General features: G+C 39.6%; 1 protein-coding gene and 1 long non-coding RNA gene across 2 annotated transcripts in view; both read right to left on the bottom strand.

The window, feature by feature from the left end:
• Positions 1–7,234, bottom strand: part of LOC120717691 (programmed cell death 1 ligand 1-like) — a 32,423-nt gene extending 25,189 nt beyond the window's left edge. Inside the window, exons 1-2 of the mRNA XM_040005892.1 lie at positions 7,136–7,234; positions 4,319–4,678 (exon numbers count right to left, since the gene is read on the bottom strand). Of these exons, the coding sequence (XP_039861826.1) occupies positions 4,319–4,678; positions 7,136–7,205 (430 nt within the window). The 5' untranslated portion in view covers positions 7,206–7,234. The remainder of the gene's footprint in view (positions 1–4,318; positions 4,679–7,135) is intronic.
• Positions 7,235–11,938: 4,704 nt separating this feature from the next.
• On the bottom strand, positions 11,939–22,558 carry LOC120717697. The gene is made up of 5 exons (XR_005692260.1): positions 22,509–22,558; positions 22,231–22,422; positions 21,318–21,416; positions 16,308–16,400; positions 11,939–13,314 (listed from the first exon to the last, which is right to left on the bottom strand). It is a non-coding gene; the product is annotated as an uncharacterized LOC120717697 (long non-coding RNA).
• Positions 22,559–22,984: the final 426 nt, after the last annotated feature.

Here is a 22,984-nt window from a genome sequence, read left to right as displayed (position 1 = left end):
GTGAAATATGGTTAAATCAAAACAAGAATGTTAACTAAGAATGTAGACAAATGGTCTTCTCACCCACTTTGTCACAGTCCTTGTTACGTTTCTTGCACTTAAGCCTAATAAATTATTGTTACATCATCTGCTGTCTCTGCTCTGGGTTTCTGCATCTGAGTCCTGTTCAGTACAGACCACTCGGTCCCGTGACAGTAGCATTAAAGTATCTTCAATAAAACCAGTGAAATCTCAAAAACAATAAAGACTAAATTAATAAAAATATTATGCAAAACTTTATTAGCAATGAACAGACAGACTCACATAATGGAGAACTTTTGATGATGAAGCATTTTATTATATTAAAGGAGATGAATCAATAATATGTGAAAAGCTCTTTAAAGTTAAATTAAAATGATATGAGCTCCCTCTGGAGTTAAGTCGAACATACTTCTCTCATTGGGTTCATAATACAGAACACTCCATCTACACTGATGTCATCACATACAGTGTTTTTGTCCTCACTTGTTTCAGTACGTGTGTGCAATTATACTGTAACAGCTGATCTCTACACAGGATCAGTTTGTGCTGTTCGAACGCCACAGAACAAGTTTGATTTTACAAATAGCTGAGCCTGACTCGCTCATACAGTAACATACAGGACATTAAATACATGTAGTGGACTTCCCAACTTACCAGCAAATCCCATGAAATCACTGATGATGACTAAACAGAGTAGTTCATAGAGTCACTATCAAACCTCACAAAGAGACACAATAATGAATAAAATAAATAAAAACAGATTGACATCAGTTCGTTCTTATTACACTGCTGCTACTTTTGAAATGTTTAAAAATACGCTGTCCTGGTAAACCTTTATATATGAAAGACAACTACTGCATTATTGTGAAATTTGATTCTCAAATTGGTCATTTTAATTTGAAATGTAGCAAAGCAAACACAAACTGCACCTTTTGCATTCTGAAAAGGGGGTAAATCAATTCGGATGTTTGCTTTTCAGCAGCTTATTCAGTTTGATCATGAAATATTTACAGTGATACAAAACTTCTCTCAGCGTGTAACACGTTAACAATAATGCAAACATTTCTTTGCACTCTCAGGATTTTTTTTTCTTCACTTTCACTTTTCCCTCAAGTACAGTGTTTATGAAATTTGTTTGACCACCTTTCAGAAAAATTAGAAAACACAAGTACATTAGAAGTATTACAAAGATTTTTAAAAATCAAAATTATATTTTTACTTTTTAGGCAAATATCAAACTGAAGTTACATTTGATAGGTTTGTAGCTTGAATCTATCCGCTGGAACGTTGAAGACAATATAATTACACTGCAAAGCAAGACACAAGTAGGCAAGCTTCTTCATGTTTCTCGTGCACGGGAGAGAACCGGACAGGCACCGTTCCTTCGCTTGACCCCAGTTGCTCTCGTCCGTTCTCCCGTACCACTGTCCTTTTATTGAGGTTACATGAATATGCATAGGTTCATTAACATATGACGTCTACATTCATACAAAGAGTACCTTGCCTGTGTGTGTGTGTGTGTGTGTGTGTGTGTGTGTGTGTGTGTGTGTACTGCTGATCAAAGGGTCATAAAAGCACACAAGCAAACATCCTTGGTCAGGAAGAGGGTAGACCCCCCCTCATCCTAGATAACACAGTAAGGAAGTCCAGCAGTTCATCTAAACAAAGAGCACTTAGAGTAGAACAGACGCAACTACGTTAATCTTACCATAAAACAATAAAACACGGTGTGACCTCTCATGCTCCCAAAGTGCTGTCTAATACACACAAAGTTTGCAGACTATCAAGGATCAAAACCTCTACCAATCTACAACTAATTACAAAACTCTAAGCATATATAAGTAAATATTTCTAAGCATAAATGACAATCAACAATACAAACTCTAACAACATTTGTTACCCAGATTTGAGCTAGCACATTGGACTTCTCTGAAAAGTCTGAGATTAATCAAGTTTATCGTTATCTTAGTTTGAAAAGGGACCTTTTCTGTACGCATTGTAGTGTAGTTAGCTTAAAGCTGATTTGCATTTTCAGTGCCTTGGCAGGTTACATGCAAAAGATCAAAAAATGTCACATAAATAGTCATGTTTATTAAAGAGCTTGGACTTAGTGGTGGATTAGCCATCACAGAAACATAAAAATGTATTTCAGTAATTACCAACACTTAATTTAGGGCAGCTGTGCCTTAAAGCGTACATTAGATAAGTGATCAGTGGTGTCGTGAATTTGTTAAGCGCTGTAAATAAACAGGTAATTTCATTAGCATTTCCCTCTTTCACTTTAACAGGTAAAATTAAATGTGAATCAGTCAATGAATCAGTAAATCTTAACGTTAACCATCAAACTTAAAGATAATGGAAATAAACAAAATACACACCTACATAAAACTTCAGTAGCCATTTGTTCCTTCTGTTTGTTGTTTTTTTCTTCTTGTTTAACGTAGCTCGCTATTTACAAAACAAAAAAAATCCTATAAAATATAGTAAATGTTGACCAACATCCTTTGAGCCTCATGCTCTCGCTGGTTGGTACCAAAAATACCCTCACACTAGTCTTAGGCTACGTCCTCAAGTACACAGGTATTTTTTAAAATGGAGATTTTCCGTTTTCGTCTTTAAAAAAAAAAAAAAAACCTGTCCACACATAAACGCCGAAAATGCTACTAAGAACATGCCGAAGCTACAGGTGGTGATATATTCCTAACCGTGTAGAAATGTTGGCCAATCAGAAGCGTAGAAGCCTGGGTGGGAAAGCATAAACAAAGATGGTGCATAGAAGCAGAAAGGAGTCCAATGTGTGGAGGGACAGTAACTGTGTGTGTATATGTAAGCATTTAAACACTGCAGAGAGCAAAATTAAACAGTAACAGTACTTTGTCCAAGTCCACCATTGTAGAAATTCATTTCACCGAAAACAATAACGTGGCGCACAGTGTGACGTCAGAAAATGTGCACACCTTCGACGCTGCGTTTTCTCCGTTTTCCTCGTCCACATGTAAATGCAAAACTGGAGTTTTCGAAAATCTCCACCCTGGCAGGAGTTTTTAAAAATCTCCTTTCTCAGTGACCGAAAACGCTGTTTACGTGTGGACGAAAGGTGCAAATGCATAGAAAAATCTGCATTTTCAAAACTACCCGTGTATACGTGTGGACGTAGCCTTAGTTAGCTGGTTATGGAATCCCAGTTTGCACTAAAAAAAACTGAAATAAAGCTTACGAAGCATTCCCAAAATGAAACATGTTTACAAAACAGAAGCAGAGCAGCTCATTCCACACACTCCAAAGTTCACAAGCCATAATACTCATTTCATAAGTGAAAAGGGGGGTAAGTCTGTAAAGATGCTCAGTGACTTTGCTGAGTGCAGGGCCCAGAAGTTGAGGTTTTGACTTGTTAGCATCTGTGGTTGATGAGGCTTTCTCTTCTGTCCCATGCTTACAGCTATTATGGTTGTTTTCATGTAACTGTACTAATGCTGAATCTGTTTTAGGCGTGTCGTAGCTTGATGAAAAAACATGGTGTGAATTAATAAAGTGTCAGTTTCTCAGATCTCTGACTGCAGTTATTTTAAGTTGCTGATAAAAAGATGATCTGAGATGCTGTGTTAACTAATGACTGAAATCCATCTGTCACAAATTGAGTGACCAGACTGTTTAAACAAGCTGGTTTAGTCCAATGCATTGATCTTTGAACAACACATCATTAATCTCTTTTCTTTTTTGTAGTTGTCCTAAGATTAGATCATTTTAAACATATTTTCCATCACTAATGTTTCCAGTTATTTTTAATGGATGACATTTTTCCTTGAAATCACCAAACATTTCTACTGAACTGAATATTTAGTGTAATTTCTTGTGATTATGTATACTGCTGTGAATTTTGACCTGATTTTTTCACAAGTTTCGTTGTTCATGTTCTCTTAGAACATGAACTACTGGTTTTATGTTTTTCTATTGATCATAAAACCAGTAACACTCCCAACAACAACAAACCCAGCACCAAAAAGGACCGACTTGCTACCAGACCACTGACTCCACCCTCTGTGTCTCCTCCTGTCTGACCTGCAGGTGAGAAACAGGTGTGAGGTGTCAGCTGTCAGGTAGGTGATGAGTGAAGAACAGAACAGAATCCATTTCCTCTTCAAACTGCTGTCAGACATTATCTACTGCACTCTGATCACATCACTCAGACCAGCTGCTTTCTACAAAGTCTCATCAACAACATCTTTAGAAACAAACATCAACAACCAGGAAGCAGCTTCACCTCTGATCACACACACACTCAACTCTACTCACTCACCTGGAGGATCAACAACACTCAGGTTGATGATGCTGATGGGCTCGACACTGCGATTTGCTTTCTTCCTGCAGTTTGTTCCACTTGTGAACGCACGACACTCGTATGTTCCAGTGTCATTTATTGTCAGATTCATCACAATCAGAGACATGTCTCCATCCTTCATCTGTCTGTCCTGCAGATCCACCCGGTTCTTAAAAGATGGATGCTGGTCATCTGAAACCAAGTTCCCACCCCGGTACACAAGGACATGTTTTGGCTCGAGGTCAGGTCTGCTCCACTCTACAATGTCATTGTTGTTGTTTGGAGCTCGACATGTCAGAGTGACGCTCTGTCCTGACTCAGCTGTGATGTTTTTCTTGTCTAAAAGAGAGAACAACACAGAGTAGAGAGGTTCAAGGTCAAAGTACAACTGTTCACTTCTACAGCAGCCAGACAGAGGCAGAAATACACACACAACAACAAAAGATCTCTTATTAGATGATAGCCTTTCATTCTGTATGTGTTCTTTAAGCTGCTCCCTTCAGAGGTCACCAAAGCAAATCTTCTGCCTCTTTATCTCAAAAGGACAGCAACTCAAATCAAAATATATCCTAAAGCTGGGCATACAGTGTGTATGTGTATGTTTTCAGTCCCATTATTCAGCTCCTGATAAAAACTGCACGACTGAATCGGGTTAGAAGTTCATAGGTCACAATGCAGGGTCTCACACTATACGGCCCGATACGACCTGAGTGCTCACACTGTGAGCATGTTAAATTTGATGTGAGCACTCATCACACACACAATCACACACGCACACACATCATTTTGGGAGGCCCCATTGAAAAGGCTGGGGTCCGAGACGTGGCTGGTGACCAACACTATTACCAGCAAAATAGAGATCTTCATCAACAAGTGCTTGCGACACATCCTCAACATCAGATGTCCTGAGAAGGTCTTGAACACAGACCTGTCGAAGAGAACCAGACAGAACCCGGGTGGTCAAGACATCAAGAATAGAAAATTGGGCTGGATAGGCCACACATTTCGAAAACCATTCGACAACGACACAAGGCAAGCACTGGACTGGAACCCACAAGGAAAAAGGAAAGTGGGGAGACCCAAACAGATGTGGAGAAGAGCAAACTATGCCCTATGCTCCACCAGGAGTCTACAGGCTTAATGATGACATTGAAAAGGACGAACTTGCCAAAGTTCTACAAATTGGGCCTCTATCGCTTGTTTCCAGATCACATGCTGCCCTGCCATGCTGCTCCGTCTTTTTCACTTCCATTTCTGTGTTTGCGCATGTGCAGTGTGAGAGGTTGTGTTAAATCGGCTCATGGCACTGCTTCAAAAGTGTGATACCTCCACGAGGGGTGACCAGGATTTCAAACAGGTTTGATTTTCTTGCAATCATAACCATTGAATGGGAGCCGGTCGTGAGGTGTTAATCGCTTCTCATTACCCCATGTATACTACACGATGCATGACACACGATTAAGGGGAAACTCAGGTGGATCCCCAAAATGGTTACACAGGTGAAAAGCCATCTCAAAATGGGCCAAAAATCACACGGTGTATGCCCAGTTTTAGTTTTAGAATTGGTTTGTTTGTTTTATTGATGGTTGTTGTGGAAGTTTTCCGTTTAAATAAAGCCTGCAGACGAGCGGTAGCTAACATTCTTTAATCAAAACACACAAAGAACAGACAACCAAGCTTGTGGAGAGCCTGCATGACCGCGGGGCAGACGGTCAGCAGTCTCCCTGAGCCTAACATGGTTAAATACCTTCCCCAGGAACAAAAGGCAGTACTCAGCTTTTTCACACCTTAAGGTTCACACTCCCTTGCTACCTCCCAGAGACCTCAAAGAGACAAAAGACTCTTCCTGTGGAGTGGTCTGCTTCCCCCAACTTCCTTACTAGACCCCCACCATTTGTCTTACTGTATGAGTGTGAGACATGTTAAAATCCAGTGGCACCAAGGCATCATACAATAAAATAATGTGATTAATACATAAGTAAAAGAAATTCCTATACATGGTCGAGTTCATTGAGACTCTGGATGTCCCTGCTTTTTATTGTAATATGTGGACTGATGCTCCTAAAACTTGCCTCTGACACAAAACCTCCATACAGTAATAATAAAAAAAGAATAAAACTATTAAAACCTTTCAAGCAATAAATAATAAAACTTGAACTGAAAGAAGAAAATCATCTGGAATCTAAATTAAACTAAACACAAAAAGTCAAAACAGAATAAAAACTAAGTAGGAAAAAAAACACAATAGCTCTGTTCCAAAAACAAAAACACGTCCTGATAATAAGTGAACATAATGTGTGAGACAAGAGAGGGTTTTCAGGAAATAATGTTAATAATAACAACATTTTTAGCATCTACATGGATGTTAAAATCAGCCACAATTATCATTTTATCTGAGCTGAGCACTAAATCAGATAAAAGTCTGAGAAATCAGACAGAAACTGTGAGGAAGGGCCAAGTGGACGAGCAGCCCTCTCATTATATAACACTGTGAGTCTCTGCATGCTGCCTTTCTGTAGCTACAGCTGTTTGTTTACACTGAACAAAAAAGCTTTGTAGCTGTATACTGACTCCTGAAACTACAACACATCACACTGACACACACATCACACTTCTTTGTCTCTGTGGGCTCTGATCACACCGACATGTTAGGTCCACACAGACTCCACCCAGCCTCGTGTCTCCTTCACAAACACGGAAAAACTGAATCAATATGAAAATAACTCTTCAGGAAATGTTGTTAACATGTAAAGCAGACTGATGCTTTTCCTCTCTGTCCCACAGAGTGAATCTCACCTGCAGAGACAAACACAAAGAGGCCGACAAACAGCAAAGTCGAGCAGAGCGACGCAGGCACAGCAGACATTTCCGTGTTCTTGAACTCCGACGCTTCGATGTTCTAAATGTTGGATGTTTTATGAAATAACTGCCTGGTTAAATGCCACGTGAATGTTTTGATCTGAAATCTCTAATGTAGAACGATGTTCTTTTTGGACTGGACCAAAATCAACGTGATGTGATGGCTTAGAAGTGACGTGCGTAGTTGGACGAGGATATAAGTGTGTCTAACAAAGCGATGAAATCTGAAGCAGGTCTGATGGTCTGCGCCATTAGTGACTTTGTGTTTGTGTCCCTTATTGTTATTATTCTCTTTATTATTCATGGGCTGTTTTGGGATGGTTTGTGTTTTGGGATTTTAGATACTGGGTTCTGGGTTTGTGCTCCCTCTGTTGGTCCCTGGTGTTAGTGTTCCCCTGTCTCGTCAGGTTAATCAGGTCCAGCTGTTTCCCCCACCTGTGTGTGATTTCCCAGTGTCTCTTTGTGTACTTATAGTGTGTGATTTCCTCTGCTCCTCGTCGCGTCGTCTGTGTTCATACCTGTGAAATTCCCTGCGTGCTCTCCCTGCTGTTTCTCACTTCGATGTTCAGGTTTGCTACTCCTCGGCTTAGTTTCTCCCAGTTTAGTTCATCCTTAGTTCTGTTTGCCATCTCCACTTTATGTCTGGTATTGTTAATAAATCACCCTTCACATCCGAATAAGTGCTGCATTTGAGTCCTCCTTCCACTCTTCACACGGCCGCTGTCCCGGACCGTGACAGAGTGTTTAACAGGTTCAGTTCTTCAATGATCTCCACAGAACAACACAAACATAACCTCATCATCAATCATCAGCTACGTACTAAAGACCATCATCAGCAAAAGGACTTCAACGTGACGTCACTGTATAAACATGTATATTGTACTATGGAGGAGGCAGCATTTAGCTGTAACCTGTAGATTACATTAAATGATTAAAGCCAGTCGCTGGCTCTTTCCTATTTTGTGGCATTTACTTTAAGAAAAGAAGAAGAAGAAGAGGATGACGTTAAATGATAAACCACATGATAATGGAAAAAAAAAAGGGTGGTCCATGTTTCGTTAACATAAACACCCCAGTTATAGGGCTATCAAACACAAAGCAAAAGACAAAAATAGGGTGGACTAAATTTTTCCTTTGTTTTATCTCCTCTAATCTTACCCAGCCAGCAGCTATCCTATCCTACCAGCCAACAGGCCAGCAAACCACCTGTTTGCCATTCATTATCCACCAGGTTATCCTGTGCCCTCAAAAACCCCCGATGGGTCAGGAGGTGGCTGTTCAGAGGTGAAATAAAAACAACGGGCAACAACACCACCCTTAAAGGACCAACAGCTGTTTACAGCAGGTTTGGCTTCTGTAAATGTGAATAATAATTTAATATTTACATAATAAATGTAAATAATTCAGCCAATATTAGCCAATAAAAAGATTAAACAGGACACAGTAAAATAAAAGTAAATATTAATTCAATAAAATATCAGTTATTACTCACTCACATATCCAATCAGAAATATCCACCCGAAGATGAGAAAAGCTTGAATCTATTTCCGAAGCTGCTTCTCTGTTTCCCAATCAAAAGGAATGGCAGCCTTTATAAGAATGACCTTTCTAGGCGCTGTAGCCCTGTGATTGGTTACAGCAAATGTGATAACATCAGCATGCTACCATCTGTCTACCATCTGTTGCTGTTGTTAAAGTCGGTTCGATTGGGTAAGAGAAGAAAGCAGGCTCAATCCGAGGTAGGTGTCAAAAATAGTGATCTTTATTACACACTTTGCGCAGTCAGTGTGGGAAAGACAATTTGCAATACAATCCTTCTTCGAATGGACCGTCCCGCGTCCTTATATTGCCATAATGACATTACAGTTAGATGTTTACTGGAAATGATAACAACTCCCCACCTCTCAAAAAGTTCTCCTTATATAGACATCAACTGCTACTTTAGAGAAAAACAAGTGTGTATTACATTGTGCATTTTGTGAAAGTGTATCTATCAGAAAAACTGTCCTCAGACGACCCTCCTATTATTACTAAGTGTGTATGTGAACGTGCGTGTCTTATATAAGAGTGCATGTTGTTACAGGCCTGGGTACGTGCAGAACTGAACGCAGACAGGCCCGAATCCAACAGGACTCATGGGTCCGAGCGGTGTGATTGCAATGAGGTGCAACAACTTAAACAGATAACAAGAATAATACAGAACCTCAATAGACTGATTAAAGTGCTGATAATCTGTGTGCATTAATATTTGCTCAGAGTAACATAGATGTGATTCAAAGATTATTCTGTCAACTGATTCAACAATGGTAAATGATTAATCAATGATAACTGATTATAAGAATACAAAATACAATATCTCCTGGGCACACTGTTTATGAAGAAAAATGAATGGAAAAGAGCTTGTTGACTTGTTCTCATGTTAACTCTTTAAGCTTTAACTGCTGTGGTACATTTATGATGCAACAATATACCCAACAATTATGAATGCATAAATCGATCTTTAGGTAAACAAAGATGTTGCAAGTGGTAAAATGTAGAGGAGGAGCACAGACGTTTCACATGGCTTGACAATCCAAGACTGAGGAGTGTCTGGAGATAAACGAGTTTAAACTGGAGGCGACTGTGGGAAGAGGACCATAATGAAGGATTCACTTGTGGATCTGGTAGAAACATTTTTACCTTTAACATATATAAGAGGCACAGCTGGAATATAAAAGACAACGCACACAGTCCTTTAAGATAATCAAATTTTCTGCCCTACACATTTTCTGCATGTCATGAAAAAAATGGTCACATTACTTCATGTTGGTAATTTTCTTAGAAATAGCTAAATCTAAATATATACAATGTATATATACAATGTCATAAATATGATGAAACATAGTTGTGTCAGTCACTTTAAAATGAGGCTCTAAAGTGAAGATTTCTCATTTCAGCCTTCATCTTTGCCTCTTCCTCACCTCCTCTGCTCTCTTCTCTGGGTGGATGTACAGGATGTACACGAGCTATGAGAAAAGAGGGAAAGATAAAAAAAAAAAACTTTTAAACTCTGACTCCCATTCTTAACTGAAAGTTGCTATTGTAGAAACAACATCCCAAATTACCTTATATCACCTAACTGTTTTTTACTGATCTTGAAGGCCATGAGGTCAAATAATGATTATAATGTTTAAAGTGCTATGAGCAGAAGATGAACCTCAGCATCGTACATCACCATAGTGTTTTCTTACCCTGTGGTTTCTGCATAAACAGACTTTAAAAGGTGCTGGATTTACTTAAGAGACACAGTATAAGTTTTATGACTCAATGTTGTGGACAGGGGTATTTTTGTGGCTGGCTATACAACATCTGTGTTTGTACAAGTTTATTTTTCAAAGGGCAGACATTTAAAATAAACATACAAATGGGATTTACAAAGGTTTGCTGCATGTGTTTTATTCCAAATTGCCAGAAAAGTCAAAGAGCATGTGCTGTGCCTAATGTGAATATGATAATTGCTTCTAGGAGTGTTTATCCTTTCCCTCTCATTTATCTGTTAGATATTATCATAGCGAGTGCGTAACAGGACATTTGGGTGGTTGTCTCAAACCTGAGACTCGTAAACAAACTGAGAAGGGTCCGGAGCCAGGCAAGAACCAATCTCTCCATCACCTTCATCACGTCAAACTATGTTAGTGTGCTGAATTCATGTCTGAATGTTTCAATATAAAATAAAAGATTTTTAAAACCTGCGCACGTGGCACAGTAACAGTACTAATTAACACACATCTATTTGCAAATAATATTTGCAGAGATGTCAGGTTCCTACAATAGAACAGTTTGCAATATTTCAGCTCTCCTCTGGGTAAATCCTGAGCTCCACCTGAAACTCAGTCACCAAGCTCACGGGCACAGACTCATCAGTTTCTATATGAAAAGTTGTCTGTTAACATATCGATTCTTCTTCAGCCTCCTCTCACTGATCTGAATTGCTTCACTGTTTTTAGGGAGAACTACATGCACATAATCTATGGTCGCCCTGCTTAGCAAATGTGCTCTGCAGCCTGTAATATTTAATATATTTTATTTTATGTTATATTCCTTATATCATTTTATCATATATCATTATATAATTTTATATCATGTTGGATACTAAGAAATCCTTTCCTCCTATAATATATGAATCTGTTTATCATGCAAAAGAACAACTGGACAAGAATTCATGATGAGAATTAAGTGGCCAGAATATGTCTGGAAAATGTGGTTAGCTGTCCATTTGAAGAGATTTTCCCTCACACAAGTTACACAAGTCATCATCTCTCAACTTGTGCACTTAGTCACCTAATTTTGCCACTTAGATTGATGTAATAGCAGAGGGTTGAATCATATGTTGTCATATGTTCTTTTACAAACTCTAAGTCCTTACACACTCCCCTTAAATACACATTAAGGGTTTTTGAATTAGTTCCAGTGAATATAGAGATCCTCCAGTATCCACTAGGGTGTGCTCCAGCATGCCCAACACAGCTGCTATCCCTGACTTTGTGACATTTTAGTGTAAACATGTAAAAATTCAATTTTGGATGGGGCTTGTGGCAGACATCATTTATTTTTAATAACAGCTAATTTCAATGAACTAGAGCACAATGAGTCCAGTGGGTTTAGACAGAAAAAAACACAATTTTGACCTTTATATTTAAATATTTTTAGTTATTTGAATCAGTACTTTTTCTTTCTTTTTATATTCCACATGCTTCCTAGTCAATATTATAGTGAATGACTGCAAACAGTTTAACTTTTATGCTGATGATGCTCAGTTATATGTATCCATGAAGCCTTCTTAGTGTGAGTGCACAGACCTGCTACTAGATTAATATGTGTATCGTAAGCGTGCATGCAATTAACCTGCTATGTTCTCATCTCCCCTCAGCATGTATCATCTGGACACTCTCACCAGTGAAGCTTAAAACCTTCTAGAATGGAACATCAACTCTAACCAAGCACATTTATGCATTGTGTATAAAATGAACTCAACCTGTAAAAATAGAAAGGTCAATGTGATGACAGACATATTCAATGCAATATAAACCCTGTAGGAAATATTACTGATAAATGATACTGTGAAACATGTTATTAATACATTCTTCATAAGGCAAATTATATGGTAGCAATAAAAGAATCTCTGAATCCCAACACCACCGGGCCACCATGCTGCTCTCTCCACTAGATGTCCCCATTTAAACTAAATTAATATTTTTACTTAACATAATATAATAGAAATTCTAAAAGAACAAATGTGAGGATATAGGCTGGATGCAAGATCTTCTAGTGGTGTTGCTGGTGTTTTTAGTCGGTGGTTCAATGCTTACTGTTTGTTTTCTCCACCAAAGTCAGGCATGTATCAGTTAGCTACAACCAGACAATTTCCCATCACACACAATCATTAAAACTGACACAACAACACGAAAAATACAAACGAGAGCAAAGTTTTATTTACCAGATAGCTGCTGTGGGAACAAGAACAGGATCCAATAGAAATAAATAATGACATATGAATAAAATATACAGTAAGTAACAGTAAATTTACTGAATACATATAAACAACAATAGAGGAGCTTGAATAAAAGGTGTGTGGACTTTAAGTTTAAGTTTTTTTTGAAGATGTTTCAGCTTTAAAAAAAAATTGAGCATCCCAGGTTCTTATTACCCTACTGGAGTGGGAGGGTGGAGCTTTTCCCTTAGGAGGTGGTCATTAACCCGCTATTAAACTTGTGTGTCATCACATGATTAATATAAATTTTAATTCTGGATGACTGCGGACCTACAGTGACAGATTGCCTTCCCGGGATTCCTGAAACTCTCAACCTTGTGGTTTTAGAACTGAAGAATCCTCGTGAATGTGAGGTGAAACATCATAAAAAACAAAACTAAAAAATTAAATAAAGCAGTTGCGGTCTGTTTTCAAGCTCCTTAGACTACCATGATATGCATAACTAAGAATTTACAGACTTTTAAAAATTCCATTAAAAAAGAAGATTGTTTTTTGAGGTGATGGGGAGACCAGTAGGGAATGTCAGTGGTTGGACTGGTGGACTACTTCAGTGAAGCTTCGACAACGTCTGGCTCTGGTTTAAAGTCTGAACACAAACACGCACAGTTCAAACAACAGGAAACATGATTGCAAGCTTTGTAGTTCAATCCTCCAATCTCCATTGATATGTCTGTGATACACACAGTGTAGATTCACACTTTATGGGAACCAGCTCAGCTACAAATCACTAAGCTTTCATACTTTTCACTGTTTAATTATTTCTTGAGACGTCCACTAAATTCACAAATTTTAAACCTGGAACTACATTAAATTGCATCAAAACATTTGTTCCTTTCTGCTTTTCTTTCTCTCTCTTCTCTCCACCCTGACATACAGGCAGGCCAAGCAGCATCATTTGAGGTTTGAATGGAGCTTTGTTAACCTCTTAACATCTGTCTAGGGTTAAAACTCAGTTTTATTTCATTCACCTGCTTTCTTTCAAATAGTCCCTTATTTTATAAAGAGTGATTTGTCACTACCAGTGTGTGAATGTGTGTGTGAATGGGTGGATGACTGGATATGTAAAGCGCTTTGGGGTCCTTAGGGACTAGTAAAGCGCTATATAAATACAGGCCATTTACCATTTACTACACACAGTTCTCTGGACCAGCACTAGGGGTACACTAGCTAGCAGTAAGAGTGATTTTCCAATTCAAAATTTGTAGAGTCTTAGATTAAGACTACATTTGAAGATTATTATTTTAACTGTCATATATGCCAAAGACAATGGTTTGGAGTGAGGTGAATGTGGACCAAAATACAGACACACAGAGATGAGGTGGGTAATAACAATAGGCTAAAATATGGCAATAGGATAGTGATGTGACGTTCTGTATCGAAGCTTGTGTCGAGTAATTTAGGGGGCGTTTCCGCGATGCACGTATCGAGGCTTGTTTCATTCATGGGAGGAGCTGAAAATGATGACGTTCCGAAGCCTCGCTGCCCGGCTGTACCACGTGACTGGTTCATGAAGTGGTTCGAACTTTGCCGCGAGATGTGAGAGTTTGGAGACAGTTTGGAGGTTTATGAGAGTGAGGAGAGAAGAATGGAGCCAGCTAGTGTGGGAACATTTTGATCTTATTCCTCCCAACAAGGTATGTAAATTTCTACAGAAGATGTATTTTCATAATACTGATGGTGCAATACAATTTATGTTAAGCTGTCTGTACTTTTGTACAAGGTGAAGTGTTTGCTATGTGCCAGGGAGCTGGGATATAACAACAACACCTCATCCATGCTTAGGCACTACAGAGCTTTGCATGAGAATAAGGGGAACACCGATTGTGGAGCAAGACCAGGTGAGCCATCAAATGCAATGATAATATAGCATGCTGTAATGTTACTAAATGATATAACAATATCATACAATGCAATAAGTTACGTGTGTGATATTTATATTTGTGCTTTGTCTTTATTGTCTTTCCTCAGGAGAACAATCTCCAATAGATGAAGACCTGGTTAGCATGGTGATTGAGGACTCCCAGCCATTTAGCATTGTGGAGGACAAAGGATTTAAAAGATTTTTTAAATCATTAAATCCTAGCTATGTTCTCCCCACTAAAAAGGTCATAAAAGCAGTGAAAATTTAGTTTTTACAGAATAAAATGTGAACAGGCAGGACTGAGGCTCAAAGCCTCAGTGTGTAGCTGTCCATACCTCAACGTTACAAAAGCACAACCACTGTCCACACCCAACCACACCTCACCTCACAGTAAATGATCATTTCCATTTTAAGCATTTCCAAATGATCATTTTCCATACTGCCAGTATGAATATACACAGTATACTGCCATCACTACAATATACATGTTTTACACACTCCTTTTGTTGTTGACATTTACAGGCTGTGTGCAAAATGCAACACTCTTCAAATTCATGCCAACTAATATTTTTACGTCCAGTAGGTGTCCTACTAGAGCAAATGAAGCTTCAAGACGCTTTGCACTGGGGTGAACCAATTGGATGAAAAGCTTCAGTGCTTCATGAAGCTTCATCTGCCCATCACTACAATAGGGCACTGAGATAAACAAAGAAAACCCTAATCTGGAAAAGCTCAACAAGAAACCTGAAACTACATCGGGAGTAATGGCAGGGGAAACACAGACGACCCAATGAGAAACAAAGGGAAACACACAATATATATACACACGGAGGGTAATGAGGAAAATGGAAACAGGAGGGGAACACAGGTGAGACAAATCGTACATAACGAGATGGAAAGGAGAGCAAAACTGAAGGCACGGGAATGTCAAAGTAAAACAGGAAATACATAAACATAGAAACCTGGAACGCTAGACGTAACACATGAAACGCAAGGAAGGCACAGTGACAAAACCAAAGGACTAGAAAATAACTAAGGCATAAGTAAGGAAACTAGCAATACAAACACTAAATCACAGAACCTAAAATAATCAAAAGAGTCCAAGTAGTAGTAGTCTAACTTAATTTGTGCTGAACAAAAACATTTTGTCTTTAAATTCTGTCTAATATTGACTTGGTTGCATTTTTAACAAAGATTAAATTTGTGTTTTTTGAGCTCTGGAGTGTTTATCTGTTTATCTTCTGTATGTATCAATGTATTAGAAATTGGTACTGATTGGAAAATATTACATTTAGAAATGTACTTTAAGGGCATCTAACTATTATGAAAGTAATAGTTTTTTGCTGAATGAGTAGTGGAGTATGGAGTATGAGTAACTCCATGACATCAGCAAGAATGAAATTAAAACGACTCCTAAAATTATATTATATAGGACATAAACTACACAGTTTCTATGTAATAAGAAAAAATATCATACGGAGTTGTGCCCTTAAGTATCATCTCAAAACTGGGGCTTGTTGTCTGGTACCTATTGCTTTGAGTCAATCATTAACTACATTCTGCTGCCCATGTAGCTCTAAATAAACTGATGTCTTTCTAAAAGACAGCAGAGAAGTTTGATAAGGACTCAGGACATAGTTAGCTCAGCTTAGCATCATAAAACAGGTTGTGCAGCTAGCTTGGCTTTGTTCAAAGTTTAAAGTAAAGGGCAACTTTACCTCTTTTCTTTACCTCTTGTCCTGTAGTCTGATGATATCCACAAGTGATGTCTTCTATGCTCACTGCTGAGTAGACTGAAGCTGGATCACTCTCTGCTTAATAAAACACATAGAGATTACAGGGGTCCGTGCACAACATATAGTTAATCTGACACTGTGTTGAACATTTTCTTCTCAAAACAGTCCTGACCTGTCGAGTGATGGACTCCACTAGGCCCCTGAAAGTGTCCTGGTTTATCTGGCACCAAGATGTTAACAACAGATTTTTTAAACCCCGTAACTTGCAAGGTGGGACTCAGCTTTTTGTGAATTACTTTTCAGTTTGTTGACCAACACCTGGGTTTTGTTGTTTTCTTTCTTTAAAAGATGATAGCATCTTGTCCATCTCTTTTAGTTTATTTAGTAACAGGAACGTTATCAAAACCCTTTAATTTAACCATTGTGCCTCCCTGTCTCCCTTTTTTGGGGCGACCGTGCCTCAGGGGGTTCGGAAGCGCATCTGTAACCGGAAGGTCGCTGGTTCGATCCCTGGCCTCTCTGTCCTGGTCGTTGTGTCCTTGGGCAAGACACTTTACCCTACTGGTGTTGGTGTTGGAACGTAGCACCAGCCCTTCTTCTTCCATTGGCACGTCTGAGGCTCATATGCCCATTGCACTGCCAGGTACAAAACAAACTGTGATGCTCTCTATATTTTGACACCTTTACACCAAAGCCAGCATTAAATTGTTTGGCACTTTGAGGTAGAGTAGCTTATGTTTTGGATCGGACAACAGAAGCCACACTTTGCTCCCTACATGCATCAGTGAGCCTTGACCACCCACGACCCTGTCACTGGTTCACTATTTGCCTTCCATGGACCAGATGTGATAGATACAGACCACTGCAGACCTTGAGCACCTGACAATAACTTTAGTTTTGTGAGATCCAGTCATTTAGCAATCACAATGTGGCCTTTGTACAACTCCCTCAAAGTTTTACACTTGGCCACTTTTTTCTGTTCTAACACATCAGCTTTGAGGAGAAAATGAGTTATTTCACTCAACAGCTGTCATAATATTATCCCAGTGTATGGTAATACATATAAGGGTTTGACTGATTAGCGGGCTGGATTTATTAGCATTTAATGTTCAAACAAATGAATGACTACTCTAAAATACCTAGAGAAGGCAGACGAGGTTTGCATTTGGCTTATAAATAAAAATACCCTGACCTAAGTGCATGTACCTCTCTGTGGTATACAAACTATTTACATAAATCTATTATTTGATCACTAAATACCAAAAAAGCTATTTTTGTTACCAGTGGCGGTCCTAGCCTGTTTGGCGCCTTGGGCGGACACTCCCCCCCCCCCCCGCCCCACACACACACACACACACACACACACACACACAGACAAAACATATTAAGGACTGTACATTAACATAAAACTGTTGTACACAGACACACATTTGAAGAGAGGGAGAGTATGCATTGTATGCAAACAGCTACCAAACAGCCATCATAATTCGTTATACAACGAGAACAGCATAAATCAACAATTGACAATTACTAATTAATATTAAAATCTGTAACATATTGTATTGTTTGGAGTTTAGTCTGTTACTGTTACTATTTTTACCATTTCTTCTTGGAGCAACTGTAACCCACATAATTTCCTTAGGGATTACTAAAGTATTCTGATTCTGGTTGTTTCAGGATGACCTGCCATTATCCAGCGACACATCTGCTTACCTGTATCTTTTGCTCGTTTCACTTCCTCTTCTTTTCTCTTTTTTCTAAACTGAGGACCTGATGGCTTTTTACTTGCACTGCTGTAACTGGAGCCTCGTTGTCTCGTCTCTCTATATACTGGACTGTATGTAGCGAAGATGACAATAAAGTTTACTTTGACTTCAGCAGTGAGCAGGCGCACCGAGGGCTCTCGCGCTCACTTTTCGTATATAGAATTTCGAAAAACATCGGTGCAAATTATAAGTGTGTATCATAATGTCTGATGTTTACGTGTTTGTTAGTTTGTTTTTATTTTGTTTTATTTTGCGAGCTGATTATTAGATGATGCTCCAGCCGTTCAGGGAATCCCCCGCCGTCCCGCCCTCTCCTCCCTGTGCCGCAAGCAGCAGGCGCACCTCGCAAACGGAGGGCGCCCTTACTCCCAGCAAATGGGCGATAGAAAACCGATCGGTGCCTATGCCATTCCCAATATGCGCTGGCTGACGTCGGGGCAGCATGAGTACGAGCATTTTTTTTTTTGCCGATACCCGTGATGCCGCCCCGGGCAACCGCCCATGTCGCCCGTATCTAAAACCGCTACTGTTTGTTACCTTGTATTTACATATTCTAGCTGTCTGCTATAAAACTTCTGAAGTATTTCAACTCTACATGAACCACACAGTAACCAAAAATTCTGAAGCCCCTCTGACTTCCAAAATGTCTCTGCACAGAGCACAAAGCAAACATGTTTCAAAACTAGGCCATACTGTGGTAAAAACTCTTATCAGTTTCAGAGTACAGTAAACTGGAGTCAACAACAGGAAATAGCTGCTGTGGTTACATGCCGATGTTTGAAAATGAGTCTGTATTAAAGAACAGGTTTGAGGGGCTGAGAACACACTGTGAAGAATGTTTGGTCTGTTCAGATTTTCTCTGTTCATCCAGCTAAAAACATGTGTTTGTACCAAAATCAGACAGCAGACACATGTGGGGCTAATTTTGATTCGCTTATCTGCATTTACACATATGTGAACTTGAACGGCATTCTTAATCCATAGGATTTAATATGATGTTTGGTCACCCTTTAAAGTTATAACAGCTTTACATCCTCTAGGAAGGTTTCTGGCAGGGCTTAGGAGTGCTTTCATTGGAATTTTTACCATTCTTCCAGAAGTGCATTTCTGACATCAGGCACTGATGTTGGAAGCGAAGGCCTGGCTCGCAGTATTCCCAAAGGTATAACATTGTGTTGAGGTCAGGACTCAGCACAGGCCAGTCAAGTTCTTCCACACCAATCTCACTCATCCATATCTATGTTGACCTTACTTTGCACATTGTATGGAGTCATGATCGAACAAGAAGGGGCCATACCCAAACTGCTCCCACGATGTTGGGAGCATGCAATTGTCCAAAATGTCTCAGGATGCTGAAGCATTGGGAGTTTCTTTCACTAGAACTAAAGGGGCAAGCCCAACTCCTAAAAAACAACCCCCCTCATAATCCCCCCTCTATCAAACTTTACACTTGGCACAATGCAGTCAGGGAAGTACCGTTCTCATAGCAACTGCTCACTAGGCTTTCCAGATCACCACATGGTGCATGGCTGAGAGCAGCTGGCTTGGGTTCGAGCCTGACTCATGGCCCAAGTGATTTGGATGGGTGACTGAATCCTTTTGGCAATATAGTGCATGCAATGCAATATAGTGCACTATATTTTGTGGGAATTAGTTTCTATCATGGTTTCCCAAAATAATTCACTTGATAATCATAATTTTGAGGATTCACTTTCTTTAACCATCAAGCACAAAACCTCTCGTTGGAGACTAAAGCTGATGTACCACTTAGGTTATTTTCCCTTGCCATTGATGATGATATAACAATTGATGTCTACTATCCTCATCTCTGAGTAGACTTGTGCCTACAGCAATTGCAATATTTTTATTATGCAGAAAGTGATCCAGCTCAACTGTATAACAGTAATTTATATTTTAACACTAATGGTTATTAAATATCGTTTTATGCAGCATAATGATAATGTTGTTTAATGGCTTTTATGAACAGTTTCAGATTTCTTTTATTAGTTTTTATCTCTGAGGTGACACTGCATCTCCCCCACCCCCGAAACCAAAAAGAGTCGAGGGTATATCCGTGAAAAAGATAATTGAACGACCACAAAGATGCCATCATATTTCCATGCAGGCTGACACACTTCTGCACAGGGTGCAAAGCAAAAACGTTCTACAACGAGGACAGGCCATGGTGAGAGTTTTTATCAGTTTAAAACTACAGTAAGCTGGAGTCAAAAACAGGAAGTAGCTGCTGTGGTTTTACATGCAGAACTTTGAAAATGAGTCATTGTATTAAAGGTCTTTTCCTCCTTACACACATCTCAAGACATCAACAAACTCATCAAGCTAAAAGCTTGTGTTGCGCAATCACACAAGTCAACGTCAAGTCTGGAATATACCAAAGTGATGCACTATCCCTACTGCTGTTCTGAATGGACCTCAACCCTCTGGACCAGCTCATCAATATGAGCAGATGAAAATGTAGACTTGGGATTGGATCTCCTGTTCAGTACATAGATGACATCAAGCTTTATTTGGTGGTTGACAAGGAGCAGAAGACTGCAGTTGTGATAGATGTGGCAACCCCAGCAGACAGCAACATCAGGAAGAAGGAGCACAAGAAAATAGAGAAATGAAAAATGGAAAGTACATCTTTAGGAAAGACTTGAGCAGGTGTGGAAAGTCAAAATTGGTGTCAGTGATCAAACGATGTAATCCTCAAAATAGAAGTGTGGCTCAAACAGATTCAAAGTACAACACCAGAGAAGTGTCTCCAAACTCCCAACTGGTTGCAGCAGATGGCTGCTCCTCCCTGAGCCTGGTTCTGCTGGAGAGTTCTTGCTATTGAAAGGGTTTTTCCCTTCACACTGCCACCAAGAGCTTGCTCAAAGAAGTTTGTTTAATTGTTGAGGTTTTCTCTGTATTATTATGCAATGTTTACATTACAGTTTAAAGGGACTTGAGATGGCTGTTGTTGTGGTTTGGTGCTATAGAACTAAAACTGAACCAACTGAACGTCCCAACAACCCTGAAGTGGATAAGTGGATGCAATATAGAAGAGTGTAGTGCTAGGAACAGAAGACTCAGTAGAATCACAATTAATGAAAGTTTACTAAGCAGTTAGTTAAATTAGGTGAGCAACAGTTCCTGCATTAATTAACTGCAAGACAAAGGTTCACAGCTCTGGCTCTAGAACTGAACCATGACAAAAAGGAAAGAAGACCAGGTGTACCTCTTATCTGCAAGTTTTTGCTCTTATCTTTGATGATGATTTGTCCATAACTGACATCTTCAGATCTAGTTCCCGAGTAGATTGCAGCTGGGTCATTCTCTGCATATCAAAAGGCATACAGAGGACATCAGTGCAGGTAATATATCTGACCAAAGCTCCAATAGATTTCTATCCAGAATTCTTATTCTCTCATAATATGTCCAGCTCAACTCATTTTTAAGTACTTGCTTTCCAAACAGCTAGAGATTATACTGTATAGTTCTAAAATTCCTCACAATATTTCCCTAAATTGTCCCCAAAATACCTAACCCACTAAATGTATGTCTTTGGACTGTGGGAGGAAGCTGGACCGCCCAGGGAGAACCTGCAACTCCACACAGAAAGACCCCAGCCTAATGGTGGAATTAAACTCAAGACCTTCTTGATGTGAGGCAACAGTGCTAACCACCGTGCTTGGGTAATTGAAAAATCTAATTGCCCAAAGGTGTGAATCCGTGAGTGAATGTGAGCGCGCATGATTGTCTGTCCCTGTGTGTTAGCCCTGAGACAGACTGGCGGCCTGTCCAGGGTGTACCCCGCCTCTCGCCCTAAGGCAGCTGGGATAGACTCCAGTTCCCCCCCGCAACCCTGAAATGGATAAGCGGAAGTGAATGAATGGATGGATGGATGGATGTCCCAAAATATTCCCATTTTATAAAAATTACATGACAGTTGACAGTTTGACACTTTATATAAGCTTTAATCGGTCTGAAACTACATCTCTGTAACTATTATCCGTAAAAATAACACAAACATAGAAATGACAACATCTGCACAAAATGTAAATACAAAAGTATATAATGACTGGTAGAAATTTTTAGATTATTCTGCAAAATAAAGGCATACATGCAAAATCCAGATGTCTGAGTCTCACCTTCAGGTTTCCAACGAACACATCGTATCACCAGCAGAACCAGAAACACCAGCAGAACCACAAAACAGACTAATCCAGCAAATACCACTACAGCAAGAACAGGAGAGGAGCCATAAGCAGATGAGGATGTTGGGATCGATCCTGACGTAGGAGGAGGTGTGGATGTAGGTGGAGGTGTGGTGGTGTGTTTGTCTAAAACAAAGCAAACACAGTCATTAAGTTCTTTTGACACTGTGAACGTTGAAACCTGCAGAAACACAGACAGGTGAGTGTGTCACCTGTGACAGTGATCCAGCTGGATGGAGACTCTCCATGACCGCTGATGTCACACTTGTAGAGGCCTTCATCAGACCTGGAAACATGCTGGATGGTCATGTGACCTGTAGGCTGCTTCCTGATGAGGGAGCCATCTTTATAGAAAGCAGCTGGGAGGTTGGAGGGAGTGGTCTTTGTTTTACAGAGCAGAGTGACGTCATCTCCCTCCATCACAGGGAGGACAGGACTCTGCAGGATCACTGATCCACCTCAACACAGAGACAAACTACAGCATTTCATCCATTTACACACAGCTTCATCAACACTAACTCCACACACTCAGCTTACCAGTGACTGTCAGGTTAACCATGTTACTGATGGGACCCTCTCTGGACTCACACCAGTAAACTCCACTGTCGAATGGGATGATGAAGCTGATGTTACAGGAAGAGACCTCTGATTTTCCATCTTCACACTGAGTCCCCTGTTGTTTGCTTGT

Source organism: Simochromis diagramma, unplaced genomic scaffold (assembly GCF_900408965.1).
Source record: "Simochromis diagramma unplaced genomic scaffold, fSimDia1.1 OVJJ01000507.1, whole genome shotgun sequence".
Classification (NCBI taxonomy): Eukaryota; Metazoa; Chordata; class Actinopteri; order Cichliformes; family Cichlidae; genus Simochromis; species Simochromis diagramma.
This window is presented reverse-complemented; position numbering and strand designations above follow the sequence as displayed.